Source organism: Notamacropus eugenii, chromosome 7 (genome assembly GCF_028372415.1).
Source record: "Notamacropus eugenii isolate mMacEug1 chromosome 7, mMacEug1.pri_v2, whole genome shotgun sequence".
Taxonomy (NCBI): domain Eukaryota; kingdom Metazoa; phylum Chordata; class Mammalia; order Diprotodontia; family Macropodidae; genus Notamacropus; species Notamacropus eugenii.
This window is the reverse complement of record NC_092878.1, coordinates 162,626,555-162,648,822: the sequence shown is the minus strand read 5'-3', so window position 1 is coordinate 162,648,822 and position 22,268 is coordinate 162,626,555. Positions and strand designations below refer to the sequence as shown.

Here is a 22,268-nt window from a genome sequence, read left to right as displayed (position 1 = left end):
TCGGGGCCTCGGCCAGGTCCTCGTTCCCTGGAGAAGCCCCCACTCGGGGCGGGGGCTCGAAGATGCCGCAGGCCCGCTGAGCACCCACTACGTGCAATCACCCAGGATCACCCGCGACCGACAAACACGAGTGTGCGGATACTCGGGGCGGCCGGGGCAAAGTCCCACGAGGGGGCTGAAGGGAGCACGCGCGTTCACGATCCCGGGGGCCTCCCAAGAACTCTTCTGGTCCACTGTTGTCCTCAGTAACGTGGGCACCCGGTCTGGCGCCCCAGAACCGCGCAGGTGACTCCTCCCGCCCCCTCCCCCTCCCCCCCGCCCTTAGACCGGAGCCGTGACGCCTGCGCAGAAGCGCCACGGCGCCCCGCCCCGGCCCCTTCGCGCATGAGCAGAGCGGCAGCCGCTCGCCCGGCTCTCCCCTCCGCCCTCCACGGGCCGCGTACTGATGCCGTCAATCTTCGGCGCCACCGAAGACGCCTGGGCTTCACGTGAAGCGGCGCGCGCTTCTCGTTTCCATTCCCCTCCCTCCCTCCGGGTTCCGGGGCCGCAGCGCTCCCCCCGAACGGCGCTGCCATGAAGGAGACACCGTTATCCAACTGCGAGAGGCGCTTCCTGCTCCGAGCCATCGAGGAAAAGAAGGTAGGGAAGGAAACTCGCGCAAGCGCGGCCTTGAGCCCGCTGTTTGGAGGCGGGGGGCGGGGCGGAGCAACTGTCATTCTCCCGCCCCGCCCCCTCCCTGGCGCGCCTAGGGTGGAACGCATGCGCCTCCGGCCGCGGCCGCCCTACTAGTGTCACGAGCGTCTCCCGGGTACCCGGTCCTCAGTCTTTCCCCCTCCTTCCGGGTGTCTGGCCGTATGGGAAACGGGCTCTGAACTTCAATCTCAGAGAGCCTGGGCTTCCGCTTTTCCGAACCCTGCCCTACCGTGAGCGCATGCGTGCTTCTGGCCGCTTACAGCACCCACGCATGCGCGCAGCCCGGGCTCGCGCTCGCGCCTCCGGCGGATGGGAAGCCCCTCCCTCCAGGGGGCGGGCCCAGACCATGCTTAGGAGCTCCGAGGCAGAGGCGGTGGCTGCTGCCATGTAGGGTCTTCCCGGGCGGGGCAGGGCGGGGCGGGCTGGCAGCCCCAGAGGGGCAGGGACGTGCCCGGCCCCCACCCTGCCCTCGCTCTCGGACCCTCGGCCAGGCTGCCTCTCTCCGCAGTGTCAAATACAAAGTAAACGTCGAAGAATCCGGAAAGGCGGCCCGCAGGAGGGGCGCCCCCGAACGGGGCCTAGAGGGCGGGGGCAGGAGGGACGAGGAAGTGGTGGTGACGTCAGCGCGTCCGGGCGGCCCCCGGGGCCGAGTGACGTCAGCGCGTCCGGGCGGCCCCCGGGGCCGAGTGACGACAGCGTGGGCGGGGCTGGCTCCAGGCCCGCCCTGGGGCGTCCCCTTCTGGCCCCGGGGTCTGCGAGTCGGTGGTGCTGGGATATGTTATTTCAGATAAATAGTCGTTAGCAGTCTTGGTACCTCGCACGTATCTATTAAATACGGATAAATAAACCGTGTTACTTAAAGGTACCAACCCCGAGCTTATGGACAGGTCACAAAGAGCTGCTGCTGAGCCTGCAGACTCCTCCTTGGAGGCGCCCACAGCAGAGAATAAATGCATAGAGCGGTGCCGGGCGAGGCGTGTTCAGGCACCGGATAAGAGGGTACATGCAGCGCCCCGCGGAAGACGGCCCCGCAGAACTAAGGGATCCGGGGCATGCCGCCGTCTCGTGCCTCCCGCGGGCGCTGGCTCCCCACTTGGTCATGCTCGGCCGTGATCCGTGGCAGGGCCTGGCTCTGATGGAGATGCTCTCCCCGAACCCGCCACCACATTCCCTTCATTCCTACTCGTACTCTGTGACTTTGGGGAGAAACTGGTCCGACTATTGCGCTAGTCTCCTGTGAGAGGTTTATTCGAGTAAAAAGCATCCGAGGTTTCAGACACTGACACATTCAAAGGATTCCCATTGTGTTCTGAGCCTAGTACTGCCGTAGGGAGAGGTGAAGTTTGCGCTTAGTAAAGAGCCGACACCAACAAGAGCTGTGATACAAAGTAACAGCAAACCAAAGTCAATTAGAACTCACCAGTTTAGTTAATAGACGTTAAAGCACTTTAACTGTTTGACCCTCCTGAAGTTTCTCCCTACCTATGAAACTTGTCTTTCTGTTGAAGCGCCTTGATGGTAGACAGACCTATGACTACAGAAACATCAAAATTTCATTTGGAACAGACTACGGCTGCTGTATTGTGGAACTTGGGAAAACAAGGTAAAAAAAGGCTACCCATTGTGTTTCAGTAGAATAAAAATCAGCTTGAGAAGTACCTCATAGCCTCGGCTTTTTGGACATTTGAAAAGTCTGTGAAACCAGCCTGGCCCTCACTTTTTCTCATCTGTAAAATGAGAGGACTGGACAAAATGTCCTCTGATGTTGTGGAAGGGTGGCAGTAAGCAGAGGTTCAAGTTTAGCTGAGGCTGGCAGCTCTTCTGAGCTGCATGGGGCTGTGCCAGCTGGGCATTTGTACCATCTGACTTTAATGTGGTAACCCCTTAGTCCCAGGAGGGACAGACCAGCCCAGGGAGGAAACAGTGTCAGAGCTCCTCAGTCACTCAGGGGTCGGTTCATGTCCCGCATATCCAGTCTGGGCAAGAGAGGAAGATCCAATTTAAAAAAATATATTTAAAAAAAAAATAATCAACTGAGATGAGTTGTACAAAATGTGTAGGTTTCACTGACCAAAGTTTATTTTTTGTTTTTGCAGAGTTCTGGGGCAAGTCTCCTGTGAACTTGTTTCTCCTAAGCTCAATCGAGCAACAGAAGGTATTCTTTTCTTTAACCTCGAACTCTCTCAGATGGCTGCTCCTGCTTTTGAACCTGGCAGGTATTGGATTCTGTTTCTTAAGAAGGATTTACTCTGCTTTTTGGAAGAGGAAAATGCATTATAGCAGCGAGTTTGTGTTTCGATGGCTCTCTCTCATCAGCCCATACTTATATTCATAGGCAGTCAGATCTCTTGGTGAAGTTGAATCGACTTTTGGAAAGATGTCTAAGAAATTCGAAGTGTATAGACACCGAATCTCTCTGTGTTGTTGCTGGTGAAAAGGTACAGAATATGCCTTCAATGGTTAACACTAGGGGAAATGTCGTAGATTTGGGGAGTTGACATGCATCCTTCATTCCCAAAGCTTTAGTCGATCCAATTTTTTCATGGGGAATTCTCCCATCTCTCCCAAAGGTTGCTTGCGGGTGTACTTGGGGCATCATCCCATTTGTTGTTAGGAAGGAGTAAACTGACACTTTGGATTTATAGAATCCTCCTTCCAGTGCGTTTTAGACTTCTCAGCCAAATTTATGTCATTCAGTCTCTTTAAGGTTTTTCATAGAAGCGGACAGCACTTTCCTCTTTTACAAGCGAAGACCCAAAATGCACACAGAAGTTGTTTAACCTCCCCAAGTCCATACAAAACAAGGATTGGAATCCAGCTCTTTTGATTTTCAGTCCAGTGCCAGCCTGGCAGATGGGTCCCTTTGGATTTAACCTTGGCTGTAGTAGACGGACTTGAACTATGGCAAGGCACTTTCTGTTTCTGAATTCCATACTCCAGTGCCTTTTCTTTTTGCCCGAATTACAAAAATGACACCACAGTCTCATTAGAGGTAGGAAGCAGGGCCTGAGAAGACAGTGACGTGACAGAGGTGTCACCCTCACCAGTGCCACATCCTGTGTTCTTTCCACCCTCCAGACTGCCTGGTGACATGTTCCTTGACTTTACAGACTTGTTTTCTTTGACTTACGAGATGTATTTAAAAAGGAATTCTGTATAAAGAGTACTTTTTATTATCCTGATTTTCTTTCAGGTCTGGCAAATCCGTGTGGATCTCCATCTGTTAAATCATGATGGGAACATTATTGACGCTGCCAGCATTGCAGCGATTGTGGCATTGTGTCACTTCCGCAGACCTGACGTGTCTGTCCAAGGTGATGAGGTCACCCTGGTAAGTCTCTGCAGTGACGGTTGGGGAATCCTTTGGGAACCCCTTGCTTCAGGGGTGCTGGCATTTGGGGGCTAAATCCCAAGGGTGCCAAATGGCAGCTTTCTAAGTCACGGTCCCTAGCGCAGCATCAAGAGTGGAATGAAGCTTATCAGAAAATACCGATGAAGAGAGGCAGTGCGGTGTTGTGGTTGAGGGGCCAGCCTTGGGTCAGTAAGCCTTCTGTTTAGGTCCTGCCTCTGACATGCCATAGCTTTGTGACTGTGGGAAGTCACTTAAACTCTTGGTGACCCCCACACATTCTGCGAGAGTTTCCACACTAGGAATTTCCTGCAATTGAGGAAATCACAGGTCTAGACCAAAAAACTGCATTTAATGGTGGTTGTGGTTCCAGGCATTTGGATGGAATAAAATGCTCAGTGACTCAGGAAGAGAAAAACACAGGAGAAGATGTGTAGGGTTGTCAGTAGGGATAAAAAAAGAAAGCATGATTTAGGAATCCATTAGAAAATGATAGAAGCTTCCCTTCCAGTGTGTGAAATGCTCTACACTCATTACCTCCTTAAAGTTTCACAACATCTCAGTGACAGTCAGGGCACAGCTCCTAACCCCCTTCCAGATGAGGAAGCCAAAGCCCTGGGAAGCATAGGGACTTGCCTAGAGTCTCACTGTGAGTTATGATCATGCCCAGATTCAGTTCAGTTCAACTCACCTTGATTAAGAACCTACTAGAATAAATGCCTGTTGGTTTGGGGGATGACCAAATGAGGCTCAGTACCTAATGGGAAATCACTGTGCTGTAATAAAGGAGGACCAGGACAATACCATGAAACACATCAAGACATCTGTCTCTACACTAATAACAAGAGAAGAAACCAGAAGGCATTTTGCCAGATGCCATAGATAAAAATGCAAAAACTAAAATAGCCCCTGCTATTTGAAAGCATTCTACTTTTCTGGGGGAATACAGTAGGCACAAAAATAAGTAAAGAAAAGGAAGGGGATTTGACAGGGAAGGAGATTTAACCACTAGAGACCCCAGGGGAAGTTTCATAGAGTCAGTGGCACCTGAGCCAAGCCTTGAAGGACCCTGCAAGGTAGAGATGAGGAGGGTGTGGGACAGGGTTGCTGGATTATACAGTTGTGGGAGACAGAATCCCAGAGTGCTTATGAGGGAATTGCTTTTTAAACCTTAAAGTACCATACAAATAAGGGTTGTTATGCTAGCCCCAGGGCCAGGTTGAACTTTTGTGCTCTGAGGTCCTTTGTGTTCCTGAAGTGTTGAGTGAAGATGCCTCCCAAGAGGTACCTCAGTCGTGGAGCAATATTCCCTTGGCCTCTGCTTTCTGAGAGTTTCTGGTGATCTCTGATGGATCTGAATCTGGTGCCAATTAGAATTTCTCATGATGCCAAGGTTCTGGTGGCATCACACTAGTGCCTAGGAGGCTGAATGCATACTTGGCACCAGCTCTAGAGCTGCATCCCAGGGTGGCATATTGGAGGATGCCCTGTGTAGGAGGTCAGCATTTGGCCTGGGCATCTGCATCCCTAGCAGGCAGTCTACCTTCTCATGACTCCCAGGAGCACAGGTCTCTGATGATTACATCAGCCCTACTGAGGCTTCTTCCAGCTCCAGGGTGGGCACTTTCAGACCCCAGGGACCCTAATAAGAGAGTTTCAGGAAGGAGGATTCCACTGTCTCAGATGCATGGGGCAACAGTGGTGACAAAAGGGCAGTTTGTTTTTTCCCATGTCCATTCCCTTAATGTTTTAGAGTTATTAGTCATTGTGTTTATGTGCAGTACACGTTGGAAGAACGGGATCCTGTACCTTTGAGTATCCACCACATGCCCATCTGTGTCAGTTTTGCCTTCTTCCAGCAGGGGTAAGTCATGGGCGGGGCTTGTCATCAGGAGCAAAAACAGATGTTCAAAGGACAGTGCCAAAATGTATGTCCATTGCACATCCGATCCCTCACCTCTCTTGTCTGGCAGGCAGAAGAGTCTCAGTGTGGGGTCTGTCACACACACACACTCTGAAACATGAAAACATGAGCAGCAGCATCCCATGTGGCCAAAAGAGTGGCAGGGAAAGATTCAAGTGTGAGACCTGAAATTGCCACTCCCAACTGTATTGTCATGTGTCACCTCTCTTACATTTAATAAATGCACGAGAAAGACTTAAGTCTGTGATTGAATTGGTATAGGAGACTTCCAGGTGAGGACTCCCCTCTACCAGTGCAAGTCAGCAGCGGGCCTGGGACTCAGCCTTAGAGAGGTATGCAGAGCACCGAGAGGTGACTCAGCCAGGAGAGATGGCACTCAGGAAGTAAGGACTTGGAGAATGACAGGCTGTGATCAGGTCATTAGGTGTTGGATATTTTTTCTCTGTCAGCTGTGAACACGGCTGGATAAACGCACTAAGAAGCACTCAATGGACTCGTTACATTGAACTGATAGTTGAAAATCTCAATGTCAGATGAGCTATTTTGATGGAATATGATCAGAGTTTAGAAATACTTCTAGGGTCATTAGTTTTGCCATATGATGGCATTTATTGTACTTTGAAATGAAATCCTAGATGGAAGGGATTGGAGGCAGAAATGGACTTGGAGTTAATATAAATCATCAGAGGAGGTCCACATGATCTAATTTTTTGTTAGAACACTGAAGTCATCTAATCAGCCAAAGACAAATTAGGCATTATTTGAAGAAACCCATATTAACAGAGGCTTTACAGTAATTGAGTTTTCAAAGAAAGATGCATTTAGCATTCACCCTGTGTTCACAAACATAATCATTCTCTTTGACTCTCAGTGCTTCCCTGCGTTGCTTTCTAATATTACAAAATGGTGTCATTTTAGTTTTTCAAAACCTGTTGCTTAGAGTTCATATTTTAACCCTTGAGTCACTCCGTGTTTTGAATTTGTTGTAGAAAACACTACACTAATATTTATTTCAGAACTTACCTATTGGTAGATCCCAATGAACTAGAGGAACGCGTCATGGATGGCCTGCTCGTGATCGCCATGAATAAACACCGTGAGATTTGTACCGTGCAGTCCAGTGGGGGGATCATGCTGCTCCAAGATCAGGTGACTTGTTAGAGATGATGGTGTGAGGCATTTTGTGGGTTGAGGTTCCAGGCTCATGTTACTTACATTAAGTCTTGTGTAACTAGAAGGGTAAGTTTGTGTGTAAACTAGGCTAGTTCTTACTCACATAATCCAGGCACTGATTGATGGCTGCTGGTCTTTAATAATGCCCACTTCGTAATATTTCAGAACAGCGCATTGTGGATGCCCCTTCTATAGTGCAGATCAGCTCTTCATACCTGAGTGTGTAGCCAAAAGCAGTCTTCACCTGGTGCCAGCATTATAGCCACGAGCTTCCCTACCTCGGGCATCATCACCAAAGCCACACACACCCCTTTCCCCCCTTTTATTTCCTCACTGTGAGGAGGCATGAAGGAGAAAACAAGGGATAGAAATGAGTGAGCATCGTTAGGAAATTGTCCTTCCAAGACTTAGAACCTGAACCTTCTGGTTACCTAACTAGTGTGGATATTAAGCTCAAGTTTGGATGTTAGCTGTGTTGAAGATCCACATAAATGAAAGGATGGTGTTAAAGCATTTTTAAAAGAAGTAGTTCAGACAGGATGTTGTAATGGATCAAGAGTCAACTGCAAAGTCAGAAGACCCAGGTTCATATCCCACCTCTGATACATACTGATTATGTGACATTGGGCAAGACACTTAACCTTTCAGTGATAGTTTCTTGCAACTCTCTAAGACTGTACTTTTCAGAGAAGATGCTGAACTTCCTTGGTAGAGAGTTTCCTCACTCAGGAATTCCTTAGAGTAGACCCAATGAAATCCCAAATATAGGCCTGATATTTTTTCTCAAGGAATCTGAAAGATGGAGAAATGGCAAACGTGTGGGGGGAAATCTCAGGCATTGTTTTTGTCAGAAGAAGTGACCAAGAGGACATCAATACCTTCCCAACTGTAGGCCATCATCCTGTCCTCTTTCTCAAAAATTTTCATCTGTTCATGCATTGAGGGCATTCTTGATAAAAGTATAGAAAAGGAATAACGAGGCTTTCCCCGATGAGCTTCTTCAAATCAGTTGTGCACTCAACTGAAAGGTGCTGAGAATTCAAGACCCCACCATGCTTTTTTGTGATGATAAGTGATGATCTGGGAGAGCACACACCGCCCTAAGGGCTTTTCTCCAGCTAGTTCTCTCCTGTGGTGAGTCAGACATCCAATATCCTTAAATGAAGTTAACAAGACAACGGTGTTCAGGCCTCTGTGGACGCTGCTGTCGTGCCGTCATGGACATGTGCAGCCTCAAGTCCTGGAGGCGAGGCCTTCAGATCCTGTTTGTTAATGACTTGTGCAGAGTGGTCAAGCCCAGGCCATTTGGAGCCCCCTAATGAGATCTCCAAGCATTCAAGAGCTCCTGTTTAGCCAGGAGAACCACGGGTGTAGAAAAGACCTCTTATCTAGACAAGCCGACTTGCATCTGGATGAACTGCCTGTAGAGCTCATCGATCAGTGTGTATACATCATGGACCCAAGGCAAAGGGAGCAGAGCCCAGAATTGGACAGAAAGAGGAATGCCTGCTGCATTGCCTTACACCTTTGATGTATGGCTGTGAATCATGAAATGCTGCTGTCTCCAAAGATTTGAAAGTGAGGATGACCCCATGGAGGACTCTGTAGGCAGCAGCATATTAAGTTTATCCAGAATTTGCCCAGAAGTGGTAGAAGGAGCAACATGACCAGAAAAAAAAATTGGCTGTCATAGAGGGAAAGTGAAGGAGCCCTGTGGCCTGTGTATCCCACTGGCATCTGTGGCATGCCTTAGGCACAGCTGGGTGATCTGCTCCTGCTGTGAGGAATGCACCATTAACGAGATCATTGATATCCTGGAGATCATTTCTTCCAGCCGAATAAATGACATGGTTCACTCCTCTGGAAATACAGAACTCGAGTAATAATGAAGTCAGCAGCTTTGGAGTGGAACATCCTCGCTCTGCAGCTGAGGAATCTGGGGCCCAGAGAGAAGTGACTTGCCAAAGGTCCCATCACTACGTGTAATGGGTGCTTGCTGACTGACTGAGATCAGCATGTCTGCCACCACCCTGGAGTGAATGCTCCAGCCTCGGCAGAAGTGATCTTCTGAAGAAATGTAAAAAATCATCACCATATCCCTCAAAGTGGAGGCCTACTTCTCTGAAAGAAGAGCAGGGCAAAATACAAAGGACCAGAAAAATAGGAATTTTAAATTGCCTACTCTCAGATCATTGAGTTTTTTTGTTGAAAAGTTCTAGGATTAGTGGTCATCGTGTCAGTTTTAGAGCTGGTAGCATCAGACTCAAATAGAAGTAGGGCCGCTGAACTGTGTGTTAGGATCCCTGAGGGCCACGTCTTGACACAGAAAGCCACATGTTAACCTTAGCTGTGTTTTGTTGAATTTTTGCTCATTGTTAAACACTTCCCAGTTACATTCTAATCTGGCTCACGCCACACTCAGGAGAATTGTGGGCTCCATGTGGGCTGCTGTGTTAGACCCCTCTCATCTAGTCCAGCTCCTCATTTTACAGATGACTAAGTTGAGATCCATAGAGGATAGCCAGTTTGTTGGGGCCACAGAGGCAGATCCAGCTCCAGGGACTGCACATTCCATGCTCATTCACCATCTGAAGATAAGCCTTGAAATTATACACTTACCCTTCCACGTTGCAACGTTCCCCATCACAGTGTCAGCACAAGAAGTTAAATGAAAATTTGGGGGGAGTTTTATAGAAATCACAGGTGACAGGTGAAGGCCAGCAGGCAACACAGAAAAAGTTTAGAAACTCAGAGGTACATGAGAAGCCCATGAAAGTAAAAGAAAAAATTTAGACTTCTGTGGTATGAAGGGAGGGCCAAAAATTTTGTGCAGGTTTTTCAGACTGTGGGGGTGCTGTGCCTGCACGAGCCCCCTGCAATGTGAAAGGGACAACTGTATATTGTTTTGAAAAAAAAGTTGTACCATTTTAATCTGTTGGAAAATATTTATTTATCGAGTGCTCACTCTGAGGCTGTGCTGTGTACTAGGGATCCTGAGGCGAGATGAGAGTCCTTTTCCACAAGGTGCTTGTGTTCTAATGGGAAAGACAAACATGCTAACAACTGTACGTACAAAACATAGGCAGGGGAGATGGAAGGCATTAGCATTAATGACATTTATTTTAGAAGCAAAACTTTTTTTTGAATTTGGAAGTTCTCCACATGGCTCCACATTATTTTTTAATGTGGAGCTTTTAAACAGCCCTGCTCCTAAGTTGTTACATGCCCTATGACATGAGTAAAGAATGAAGCAAACCCAGATTAAACACAGCCATGGGACTCTGAAAAGGCCTTTCAAAGACACTTCATGGCATGCCAGCATGAAATAATGACTAATACTCATTCTCTCTCTGCCAGCGTCTTACAGTATTTATTTTGTTACTGTTTATTCGAGCCAATGACAAATGGATAGGAAACTAATTTAGAATTAATCTCCATTTCAAATCTTTAAATTCCAAAATACTACATTTAATTGGTAGGGAACACTCAGATGATTGAATTTTCCTCTCTCTTTTTGTAAAGGACCTCTGAGCAAAGTTGCTTAAATTTGTTGTCAATATTTTCAGAGGTAGAACAAGTAATGTGAGAACCAAAATATGCTGCTTTTATTGCCTTAGGATACAGCATTTGATGTTGTATTTTTTGAGTCATGTTGGTTTTCACACAGGTTCTGAGATGCAGCAAAATCGCTGGTGTGAAGGTGGCAGAGATCACAGAACTTATACAGAAAGCTTTGGAGAATGACAAGAGAGCGAGGTGAGTTTGATGCAGAGGAAATGCCATCGACTCCTGGGTGGTTCTAGCCCGCCTGGCTGTTCTGTTTAGAAACCTCCACTCCGTAGGAGAGCAGCCACATAATTCCACTTTCTCACAGGGATATTCCTTGTGCACTAATTTTAGTTATAGTAGGAGTGTGTGAAAGCCAGTTGTGTGCTCGTCTTGTTTTCTGATCTGAACCATCTCTCATTAAAAAGAACTCTGCCAGGTAAGACAATTCCTCCCTCTTAAGTTACTGTGATTTCTTAAGGAATCAAAGTAATAAGACAATTTGTAAATGATCTCCAGTTGCACAGTTCCTGATTTTATGTTTGTTCACATGTGGTCATAATAGCCAACAGAATGCACACCAACCTCATTTTGAGGTTCCTCGCCTGTCATTGGATAAATAGTAAGAATTATTTTGCCCTTTTATTTTCTCACACCAAAAAAACAAAATAGGAAAGAAGGTGGAAAGTTTGGCTTTGCAGAATCCATAGCAAACCAAAGGATCACAGCTTTCAAAATGGAAAAGGCCCCTGTTGATACATCAGATGTGGAAGAGAAAGCAGAAGAAATCATAGCTGAAGCTGACCCTCCTCCAGAGACGTATCTTTTCTGGCAGTTATCTTTTGTAATAAGTGATCGCAGACCCATTACCACACTAAACTTTGTGCTTCCCCCAAAACCTGTAATAATTCAGTGTTAGTTATCATGATTTGCATTTCTTTTTAAGCTTGTCTTTATTGTTAGAAAATTTAATAACTTGGAACAGTTCAGAAATGTGACAGTAGCCTGAAAAATGAAAAGTTACAAACATTCTCCTAATTTTGCCTCCAGAAATCCAGGATTTTAAGAGTGGGGTCACTCCACTCCATTGCTGGTCAATGCTTTCATCCTGGGCTTTCCAAAAGGAGCCATATTTATTGTCTCCTCAAGGGAGCATTTAGCTGTTGGCCAGCACAGCTTATCACTGCACCAAGATGTCTGGAGTCGTTATCTTTAGCTTCATATCATAAAAATGAATAGGTCATATTTGTATGTGGTCCATAACCTTTTATCTCAGCCTTCTTCCAGTCATCTTCCTCTTTTTCAGTCCCATTGATGGTGGGCCTATGTAGCTGACCTTGTATGCAGGCTGCTAGATTACCTTGCTTTTAAGGAAACAAACTATGTCACTAGTTTTAAGTGGGCTCACGTGATTCTTTAAAAAAAAAACAAAAAACAGCCTCCCATCTTGCCTGCCCTTTGGACCATGGTGTTTGGTTTCTTAGTTTCCTTAACAAGTTGAGTGTTTCTAAACCGGTGTTATGGACTCCTGGGACCGCCCAGATTGGAGAAGGGATAGAGAGTTCCTGGGGCGATCTGGAAGAGGAAGAGGAAGAGGATGAAGGTGGTAGCGATGAAGTCACCATTCTTGACAGTGTCAAGATGGAAACAGAAGACCATAATGTTGGAAACCACATCAGTGACGGTGAGTTCTGCCGTGACAACTGAATCATTGGTTTTCATTGGCGCTCCACTTGGCTTCACTTCCTCTGGGTTTACTGCCTTCCTACGTGTTTGCTTTCCTGCCGAGACATGCAGTTGCTTCTAAACAGAAGATGGGCGCTCCTGAGGATAGCCAGGTCCTGGTGGAGCAGTGCATGCTAGCACGCAGCAGGGACTAGTCATGTCATGGATCTTGGCAGAGCCCCCAGGACTGTGAGGGACAAGGGAAGACAGCAGAAAGCTTGGTTTTGATTGTCAGGTGTCTTCACTGATGCCCAAATAACACTTGTCAAGTTAGAATAGTATGCAAAGGGAAACTGAGTTCATTATTATTTGTAAAACAGTCTGGAACAATGTCTCAGGTTCTGAACTCTGGTAGGTAGGGTAGAGGAGTGCCTAGCTCCCTTCATTGCAAATTGTTTTAAAAACAGGTAACCCCACCAAATTAGCCTTGACTGAGTGGGGGATTCCCATCACCAGGGCAGTTCTGCTCATTAGTAGCTAATGTCTGCTGCAGAATTTGAACCTAGCTCTTTGTGAGTCTGACCTCAGCACTCACTGACTTAGTGAATGCATACAGATGACCAGACCAACCCCAGATGGTAGTTCCCCAGATTCCTTTGTCTCACCTAGCACACAGCAGTGCTTCCCTCTCACCCACACCCCAAAGCCCCGTGTTCTGGCCAGGCTGTACCTAGAGACCGAATATGTGCTTTTCCCCAGAGGCAATAATGTTTTTCTGGAAACACAATTCAATAATTCATTTAATGAAATCTATATATTACAGCTTTTGAATAATCCATACAGAAAACATTTCTTGCAGACCTGCTATGTACATAGAGCCTCTTACAGGAAATAAAATACAACCTGGTAGAGCTGGCCTTCCCCCAGTGTCCTCTAACGATGGCCATCTCCATCAAGCTGAACCCCTTGGGGCTTGCAGTTATTCTGAATTATTCTTTTACCGAAACAAAAATAGATTGTTTACCTGGTGACAGAAGCTACACGTTATCTCGGTTGTCTGCACATTTTTGCCTTAATGTGGCTTTTTTATATTTCTTAAAGATGCTCCTATAGTTCTGTCAGATAGTGAAGAAGATGAAATCATCATTTTAGAACCAGGAGAAAATCCCAAGGAAACAAGGTAACTGGAGGATTTCGGGCTCACTTCCACATTATTAATGTTCATGCCGCTCCTGGTACTGTGCTTCAAGGTCAGCATCTCTTCTCCAGATGGAGGATTTTTTAACATGCATAGGTGAAAGTCGAAATCTCCCTTTACTCTAAGCAGATGGCTAGCAAAGATCCTTTTTCATAGATCACATAGAATTGTCCAGGAAAGACTGTGGGTCTTCTTAAACGTGTACTATCAGACTAAAGCATGTGAAGGTCAGAGGGAGGAAGAGAGCTGGGACTGTTCACACAGACCCAGTAAGGTTGGTTAAGATGAAAACATTTGGACCAACTTACGTTGGACAAGGCAGTTGGAACAACTGGTTGTACATGAGGTTCAGGGCAGGGTGCTTGGAACAGGGAAGCTGGCCCTGCCTGATGTAAGGTCAGATGGTGGCCTGTGGTTCCAAGAAAAGATTTTTCCATCATTAAAGGAAAGTTCAAGCAGTTCATTTTCCTGGGTTGAGGGTGAAGTCTAGATGGGGTCTGACAATGCTAGCCATCATCCCAGGCCATGATTTGTTCCTGCTCCATTGTCCCGGAGATGCCCTTCTCAGATGGGCCTGCAAGATAGCACCAGGCTTCCCACCCTGCGGAGCACAGGCTGAGCTCTTCTCTTCTCACTAAATGTTATTTTTGCCTGAGTGAACACACACTAAAGGAAACATCTATAAATACATGTCTATAATCTGAGATCCATGTTTTTAAGGCTTTGATTTTATTTGTCTATAGAATACAGGCCAACTCCAAACAGGACAAAGTCTCAAGTAAAAATGTCATTAGAAAGAAGAAAAAGAAGCCTGCTGACTAAAGCTTGCAAAATACACTATTGGAAAATACATTTAGGACTGTTGCGTATTTTTACATGTATTTTTTCGTGATTTAAAATAAAGTATCTAGAAAACATCTCGTGTCCTTGGATTAATTTGAGAGGCTGAACTACTTGTGATTGCAGACAGGTGAGGGGAAGGCCCAGAGGCAGGCAGCATGGTCTGACGGAGAGCTATGGCCCTGGAGTTGTCACTTAATCTCTCAGAATACTTCTTTTACCCGAAACATGGGGCCCAGATTCTCATTTTGTAGCCAGGTGCCGTGTCCTGCTAGTTGTCAGCTCTCCAATACATTAGTGATAGGAAGGATGACTTGGAGTTTCCTCCCTTCTGTTTGGTTTTGTCCTGCAAAACAAGGCTTACACATTTCCATCTGTAGGGACCAGCCTGGGAAAGGCCCTTCTGCCCATCAGCAGCTCCCTCTGGGTCGTCAGCTCCAAGGAGTGGCAGGCATCATCAAGAGAAGGGATACACATGGTTTGTTTGCCATCTCATTCTATTTTATACCACGAGGGCAGCAGGTGCAATACAGCCAAGCACTGATGGGTGGCACGCACACAGCCCTCCTGCAGGGGACTTGCTCCAGAAACCCTGCCCGTCCTACCCTCGAAGAGCCATCAGAGCTCAGGCAATGATGCTCTCCTGGGCCACACCAATCTTAGGAAAACAGGTATGAGCCAAGACAGGGAGGGCCACCAAGGTCTAAACTTCATCCTGGAAAATCCTACTGGGCTCTCCTGTACCACACTGTCCATGTCCAAACACTCCCACGGGCAAGCCAGTTTTCACTGTAGTCACCAGACCACAGAGGTCACCAAATTCTTATCCTAAGGTACAGGCTTGGTTAATACTCACTATGCATAAACAACACCACTTAAATCTGCAGCTAAATATGCAGTACAATTGCACGTAAAAAAGATTTACATTTAAAATCATAAAAATCAAAAATGGTACTTCATAATCTGGAATTGACCACAACGTGTCCTTTGTGAAGTGATTCTTTGTGAAGAAACATGGGCCCACGATAAAAACTGTCCAGCATAGCACCTGCCAGCATTACGGCTCTGAGCCTCTTGTTCTCTATAAGTTTAGTGTCTCTGGAGGGTTGATGAGGGATACACCATGGTACCTGGGAAAGAAAGAGAAAGTGAAATTCAGGCTTCTTCCTCCTGGAGGAGGAGCTTTGCTTATCCCAACTTTGACTAAGATAACTGGTGAGCTCCCAGTGGGATAGACCACAACGCTGATACAAAGATTCACGGTCTGTTTACCTGATGTCTATGAATTTAGAGGTTTAGCAGCAACAGCTTCTCAAGACAGGGACATAGTTCATGTGGTGTGATAGAGGCTCAAGTGAGGACAGTAGAAATTAATGATTTCACAAGCATCTGAGTATGTGCAAAGCCCCATGGACACTCAGGGTAGCCTATGTTTGCTCCCCAACTCATCCTCTTTCTCTTGACAAGTCAGAGGCCTCATACCTGTGCCCCCACAGAAGATGGGGAATTCCATCTAATTCTCCTCCCTCCCACGTGAGGGCCAGGGAAGGTGTTGCCCTTTCTGTATCCCCAGCACTGAGCACAGTTGCCTGAAGGGTACACAGTAAGCACTTAGTAAATTCTCACTGGCTTTTAAATGTCATATTCTAACTTCAGGAACGGATTGTTTATTAATGAGAAGGATATGCAGCTACACTGACAGAAAGGTACTTGCTTCACAGGGGTTGTTGCATGAAAAGATTTCCACCCAAGAAGACAGTTCTTACTTTGGTGTCTTGTATTTTTCTCGTATAGACTGCTGTGCATGCTGTGGTGCTCTGAGGTAGGTCTGGTGGAGGTCCATTAAACATGGCTTAAGACTTTCCAAGGTGTATCCTGTTTGTTGGATTAATGACTCAGGCTACGGGAAAGAGATAAGAGCAGAGAAGTATGAGGCTCATTTATGGTAAGGGCAAAAAAGATCCCTTTTCGCCTGGATCATGAAAGGCCCACCCAACTGAGAATGACCCTGTGGCTCCTCCAGAAGCAGGTCAATTATCTTTTCATCATTCCCTATTCTTCAGACTCAAAAGATCCTTGAAATAGATTGAGTTAAAGCTTGAACCACAGAGCAGAGGCTCTGGGCTATCTGTGTAGCTGCAGTTTCTCTGCCCTTTGTTTAGAGGCCTCTTAATGTTGTTCACTTCCTTCATTAGCTTATTAACCTGCTTGTTTTTCTGTAAAGTGGAGGAATATTTGTTCTACCCATGTCACAGGATTGTTTCCCAAAAGTGCTTTGTAAGCCAAACACTGCTCTAGAAATGAGCTATCATAATACTGGCTTTTCCTTTTCACAAAAGGAAATCAGGAACCCACCACAATTTTATGTTTCACCGTAATTTATTCCTAGACCATCAGTACGTACCCAGCTTTTCCCAGTGATCGTGTAGAGGGCTATATGAAAGGCAGCTCCTGCAGTAACTGATGGTAAGTATTTCAGATATGGGTCAGCATCAATTAAACTCAATTCTCCAAGAAACTAGAAATGTAAAAGTTTTCATGTTTAGCGATTACGTAAATTTCATTTCTACCTAAGATGTTAAGTTTTATGTGTTAACATTAACAACAGAATACTAACCTGGTGGGTATATTTAATAAGCTACCAATTACAGTCTTTTCTCCACAATAATCCTTATTAATAACTGGCTTTCCTGTTGGCTCTGGGCCTCTGTGAGCCTCACACTTAAATGGAGAGATTGTAACAAGCCAGGGACAGGGAGACTGGTGAAGAGATTCCGGGTTAGGCCCTAGGAGGTTGGAGGAGCTGGGGGAGTTAAGCTGGAAAAGAGAAGGTGTGGGCCAAGAGCTCCTAACAGTCCATGAAGACACCCAATATTTTGCTAATTGTATTTCACCACCACTCATTTTCCTGGGTGATACTTTATGTGTTCAAAGCATTCTGAGAAGGGATCCAGGACCCCAAAAACTTCCTGATGTAGGAACTTGTCTTCAACTATGTGAAGGGCTGCTTTGTAGGGATGGGCTTAGAGTCATTTGGCCCGAGCGAGCAGAGCCAGGCAGCGTGTGACAATCACAGCGAGGGAGACTGATTCCGGCTAAGGGACACCTTTGCATCACTTACCATCGCTAAACTTTCCACTTTAGAATTGGCATGCTGCTGATGGAGGAAATACTGAGTAAGGAACTGGTTGATCGTTGGGGCAGCGAGGTCGAAAGCCAGCACTTTGAGCACCAGGTGCTCCATTCTCAGGACCTGCTTCTTGGTGTACGTATCATCAGTGATATACACAAACTCGGCTACTTCTGGGGGGTAGATCTCCTCAAACTTTCTACAGTGAAAAAAAGTACTCAAAATCAGAACTTGCCTTCATCGCCAAAACTGCCAGTAGGAGCTTGACTGAGCCCTGCTGTGAATTCAATAACACTGTCATTCACTGCCTGGCATGGCTTTGGTCCAAGGGCCTCCTGTTTGCCAATCCAATGCCTGGCAACACAGCCTCCAGGCAGCACACCCAGTGCCTCGGAGTCCAAACCACAGCTCCTCTTCCTATTCTCCCATTTCCACCAAGGGTACCACTGTGCTCCCAACCACCCAAGCTCACCACCTCAGTCATCTCTGATGTTACCCAAAGACAACGAGCTACCAAGACTTGTCCAGTCTGTCTTCACAGCCCCCGTTCCCCGTCCTGGCTCTCGTCTCTCACCTGGACTACCACAGTAACTTCCCACTTGGTCTCTGCAGTTGTCCTACAGGTGTTACTACACAAGCTGTGCCTCTGGGATCACATCCAGATACCTCGGTTACAATTCTAGCAACATCCAAATGCCTTCTTGCTCTTCCTTTGCACAGAATGTCCCCCAGGTCTGGAATATCTACACTCCTTATCTCCAGCACTTAAAACCCTGCCTGCTCAAGCTTCCTTCATGCCCCCTCTGCCATGAGGCCCCCCTGACAGCTGCCCCTGAATAAATTCTCTCCCACCTCCTGCTCTTTCCTGTCATCTATTTTCATCTGCACATTAGCCCCACTCAGGAGGTAGAATCTCTGGGGGCATAGACTCCTTGGTCTTTGAATTTCCAGCTCCTCAATAGCAGAGACACTGGTACATCATGAAGGCTTCATGCTCACCAAACACAGCTGGCATGCACAGACCTGGCAGAAATGTAGCTCTGCTATCACCAGATTCTAAGTGGTTCCTTCCCTGCTCTAGGCCTCTGATGCTTCACCAGGAGAGTAAGATTGGACTTGACCTTCTCTCCCCAGCTTTGGCTCCGTCATAGGCACTCAGCCTGCCTTGGGCCCTTATCGTGTGTGAAGGCTCAAATGACATGGCTCTAATTTGTTCCTGCCATTGAATCAAGGAAGGTAATTTATGTGGCTAGATGCTTGGAAGAGTCCTGCCAATGCTCCAGGAATCACTGATGCTAAAACCAAAGCAATGAAGCAGTTTTGTGTGGCAGGAAGAGTTACTGAGGCATAGGAAACCAAAGAAGCATGAGCACCAAGACCGGGAATAGAGTGAAGCCAGAAGGGCAGTGATGGCATCATGGAGGGCCAGGACAGAGGGGCCACATTCAAACAGCGGCAATGCCAACACTCCCATAAGCACACGGCTGCTGCTGGAGATGGAAGCCCTTTGTGGAAGGAGGCACCCATTAACCCAAGTGGGGCTCCAGCTTCTGAGGCGGTGTTGCCCTCCACAGCCTGAACGAGCCACCTCTGAAACATGGAAACACCCCTCTCCTAAACACTGCCTCCTACACTCCCAGAAGCAAAAGAAAGTCATACGAAGTCGTGCTCCTTGCTGAGCCCCAATCTCCTCTAAGCCAGACCAACACACTAACATTTTGGAAAAAATGAAAAGTTCTTGCCAGCCCCGTCCCTGTCAGCAGCACAAGTCAGCCTGCTGGCCCGTACATGTAACACCGTCACGCCTGTTCTGCACACCCCTGCAAGCAGGCCTGGTTCCGGAGGTGACCAGTAAGTTGTTTAATCCTGCCTCCCACCCCAGGGGTTGACTTACGAGGCGAGGAGCATGGCAGCCGTCCCCACCAGCTGAAGCTTCCCCCGAAGCACAGACATGGAGGACAGGAACCTGTCAATGTAGTTCACAGCCAAGTGGAGAGTCTCGTTCTGGAGCTTGTACTCTTCCCCCACCTCCACCAGCCAGTCCACCAAAATGGCACGCATGCTGTTGGTGATGTCGGGCTGCTTCTTCATGTAGCCCACCTTGGGCTTACACTTAACCTGGTAAGAGAAGCCAGCAGCTGAGGGTCAGGGCAGCTGGACCCTGTGCGCTGTTCTGACTAGCAAGTCATCCCTTCACAAACTCAGTTTTACCTCCATCTCCCTAAGGTACAGATAGATGTCTTCATGGTAGTCAGGGACTTCATTGACATTTGGTGGCTTTTCCTCCGGTTCCAGCACCACTGACATGTCCATAGTAAGGGGAGATTCTGAGGAAATTTCAGAAGAGACAGAGCAAAGGTTCATTTTAAGTGTTTAAAGGGCAGAAAGTCAGGTGGTTGACCCCAGTCAACCCGTGACCCTGGTAAATGGAATTCATATAAATGCCATCAATCCTCTTTCTGGGCATCTCTAGTAATAACACCGACAACCTGGATTTCAATAGCGCTTTAGCTTTACCAAGGGCTTTCTTCACTTCAGTGAGAATCACCAACATTCCCATTCTCTGAACAAGGAAACTGAGGTTCACAAGTGAAGGCATGCAAGGTCATAGCACTAGCATAAAATCTTACAGACCCCAATGGAACGGACACTATCCTGCTTGGTGAGTGGTTTTTTTGGTTTTTTTTTAAGTTTTCAACATTCACTTCAGTAAGTTTTAAATTTTCTCTCCCTCGCTCCCCTCCCTCCTCCCCAAGACAGCTTGCAATCTGATATGGGCCCTATATATACATTCCTATTAAATATATTTTCACATTAGTCTTTTTGTGTAGAAGAATTAGAATGAATGGGAGAAACCATGAGAAAGAAAAAACAAAAACACAGTGGCTTGGTTTTGTAGTCTGACTTCACAGATCTTTCTCTGGTGTGGAGGGCATTTTCCATCGTGGGTCCTTTGGAAACGTTTTAGGGCCTGGCACTGCTGAGAAGGGCTGTCCATCAAGTCAGTCCCGGCACACGGCCGCTGTCCAGGAGTAATTCTGTCGGGCGGCGTAGCTGACTTCATAGGCAACAACAACAACTGCGCATTTAGGTGGCACCGCGTTAACCACGCTTCACAAACGCTGTCTCCTCCCGTACTCACAACAGCCCTGGGAGCCCCGTGTGGTGGTGATGCCCACCTCACAGCTGAAGACGCCGGAGCTGAGAAGCGAAATGACTTGCCCAGGGTGGCCGAAGGGGCCGGACTTGAACTCGGATCTTCTGCTGCCTCTAGCAATTCTACCGGCTGTATAGCCCTAAGTTCTGTGGGAGCCTCGGGGAAGCCCAGGTGGGAGGAGACCACCCTCCCTGCCCAAGCTCTCCTGTGCGCCCCACGTTTTGGGGGCACTCTGCGCAGCCTGAGCCATGGCAGGCTCCCAACCTCAGCAGGGTCTGGGAACAGACAACTTGGCTCCCAGGGCTGGGCAAGTCCGGCTCTGCCGGCCCCTCCGCGATGCCCACTGCCCCCGCTCCCTGCCCCGGCCCCTCCGGGGTGCCCACTGCCCCCGCTCCCGGCCCCGGCCCCGGCCCCTCCGGGGTGCCCACTGCCCCCGCTCCCGGCCCCGGCCCCTCCGGGGTGCCCACTGCCCCCGCTCCCGGCCCCGGCCCCTCCGGGGTGCCCGCTCCCTGGCCCGGCCCCTCCCCGGTGCCCACCCCACCCCACCCCGCGCCCTTACCGAAGCTGCCGTCCATGGGGTAGTCCAGGGGCACCAGGGGCCTGCGGGCGTCCTGCAGGGACGTGGCGGACTGCAAGGCCAGCGCCTGGTCCTCCAGGTCGTCCTTCCCGGGGCCGGCGGCCTTCTGGCCAGGGCCGGCCTGGGGCTCGTCCACGTGAATGGTGAAAGCGGGCTGCTTGCCGGGGGCGTTCCAGGGCGGGACGGGAGGCTGCTCATCCTGGAGCAGGACATCCCGGAGGGGCGCAGCCACCTGCAAAGGCGGGCGGGCGGGTGACGCCGAGCCCCGGGCACCCCGGGCACCCCGGCCGGCACGGGGCCCCACGCCCCGCGCTTGACAGCTGCCACTTCCTGGGGGGAGGGGAGGCGCCGCGCCGGCTCCCGCAGCGATCCCGCGCAAACGCCGGCACGCCCGAGGGCTCCGAGCTCTCCCGGGGGCCCCCACCCCCCCCGGAGCCCGCGCGCGCTCAGGTCCCGCCCGCGCAGGAACGCGGGGCCTCGGGGGTTCCGCCCGCACCGCCCCCCCCCCCCCCCCGGCCCGCGCCTACCCTGCCCCGCGCCTCACCCTGCGGCTCTTGGACTTCTGCGGGGCCAGGGCGGCCGCCGGCCCGAGGCCGGGGCCCGGGCCCGGGGCCCGCACGTTGGCCCGCAGCACGCCCAGCACGGTGCGCGTCCTGGCGGGCTCGGCGCCGCCGCGCTTGTCCGGGTGCACGTTCTCCTGGTTCTCGTCGGGGCCGGCGGCCCGGGGCCCCGCCGCCGTGTGGCCCAGCATGGCGGGGGGCCAGCCTGCCGGGCCCGGGCCCGCGCTCTCCGCTCCGCTCCGCTCCCCTCCGCTCCCTCCGGGCCCTCGGCGCACTCCGGGCCGGCCGCACCGCGCACCGACACGCGCTAGGCCCCGCGCGGCCGCAGCAGCTCCCGCCTCCAGCCGCTGCCCAGGCCGCGGCCCCGGGCTCTGCTCACCGCGGTTCAAGCGGCCCGCGACTATTGAAATGAGCCAATGGCAGCCGCGGGCGTCGCACGTCAGCGCGCACGCGGGC

At 49.1% G+C, this 22,268-nt stretch overlaps 2 protein-coding genes across 2 annotated transcripts; one reads left to right on the top strand and one right to left on the bottom strand.

The window, feature by feature from the left end:
* Positions 1–348: 348 nt before the first annotated feature.
* On the top strand, positions 349–14,465 carry EXOSC9 (exosome component 9). Its single transcript, XM_072625231.1, has 12 exons — positions 349–639; positions 2,202–2,296; positions 2,790–2,909; positions 3,029–3,131; positions 3,887–4,024; positions 5,824–5,906; positions 6,983–7,115; positions 10,807–10,895; positions 11,358–11,504; positions 12,188–12,369; positions 13,452–13,530; positions 14,292–14,465. Exons 1-12 carry the CDS (start codon positions 574–576, stop codon positions 14,368–14,370), a joined length of 1,314 nt encoding a protein of 437 aa, XP_072481332.1. The 5' UTR covers positions 349–573; the 3' UTR covers positions 14,371–14,465.
* CCNA2 (cyclin A2) lies at positions 13,132–22,228 on the bottom strand. Its single transcript, XM_072625230.1, has 8 exons — positions 21,797–22,228; positions 21,235–21,484; positions 19,730–19,845; positions 19,413–19,636; positions 17,510–17,717; positions 16,793–16,906; positions 16,155–16,288; positions 13,132–15,518 (listed from the first exon to the last, which is right to left on the bottom strand). Exons 1-8 carry the CDS (start codon positions 22,001–22,003, stop codon positions 15,470–15,472), a joined length of 1,302 nt encoding a protein of 433 aa, XP_072481331.1. The 5' UTR covers positions 22,004–22,228; the 3' UTR covers positions 13,132–15,469.
* Positions 22,229–22,268: the final 40 nt, after the last annotated feature.

What these genes read in the sequence shown, in the direction of transcription:
- EXOSC9 (XM_072625231.1), top strand. Translation starts at nt 574, where the DNA reads ATGAAGGAGACACCGTTATCCAACTGCGAGAGGCGCTTCCTGCTCCGA. An exon ending in GTGTTGTTGCTGGTGAAAAG is followed by an intron (nt 3,132 to 3,886) that starts GTACAGAATATG and finishes ATTTTCTTTCAG; the next exon opens with GTCTGGCAAATCCGTGTGGA. An exon ending in GAAAATCCCAAGGAAACAAG is followed by an intron (nt 13,531 to 14,291) that starts GTAACTGGAGGA and finishes ATTTGTCTATAG; the next exon opens with AATACAGGCCAACTCCAAAC.
- CCNA2 (XM_072625230.1), bottom strand. Translation starts at nt 22,003, where the DNA reads ATGCTGGGCCACACGGCGGCGGGGCCCCGGGCCGCCGGCCCCGACGAG. An exon ending in GCTGCCATGCTCCTCGCCTC is followed by an intron (nt 17,718 to 19,412) that starts GTAAGTCAACCC and finishes TTTTCACTGTAG; the next exon opens with AAAGTTTGAGGAGATCTACC. An exon ending in CGATCACTGGGAAAAGCTGG is followed by an intron (nt 16,289 to 16,792) that starts GTACGTACTGAT and finishes TCTTTCCCGTAG; the next exon opens with CCTGAGTCATTAATCCAACA.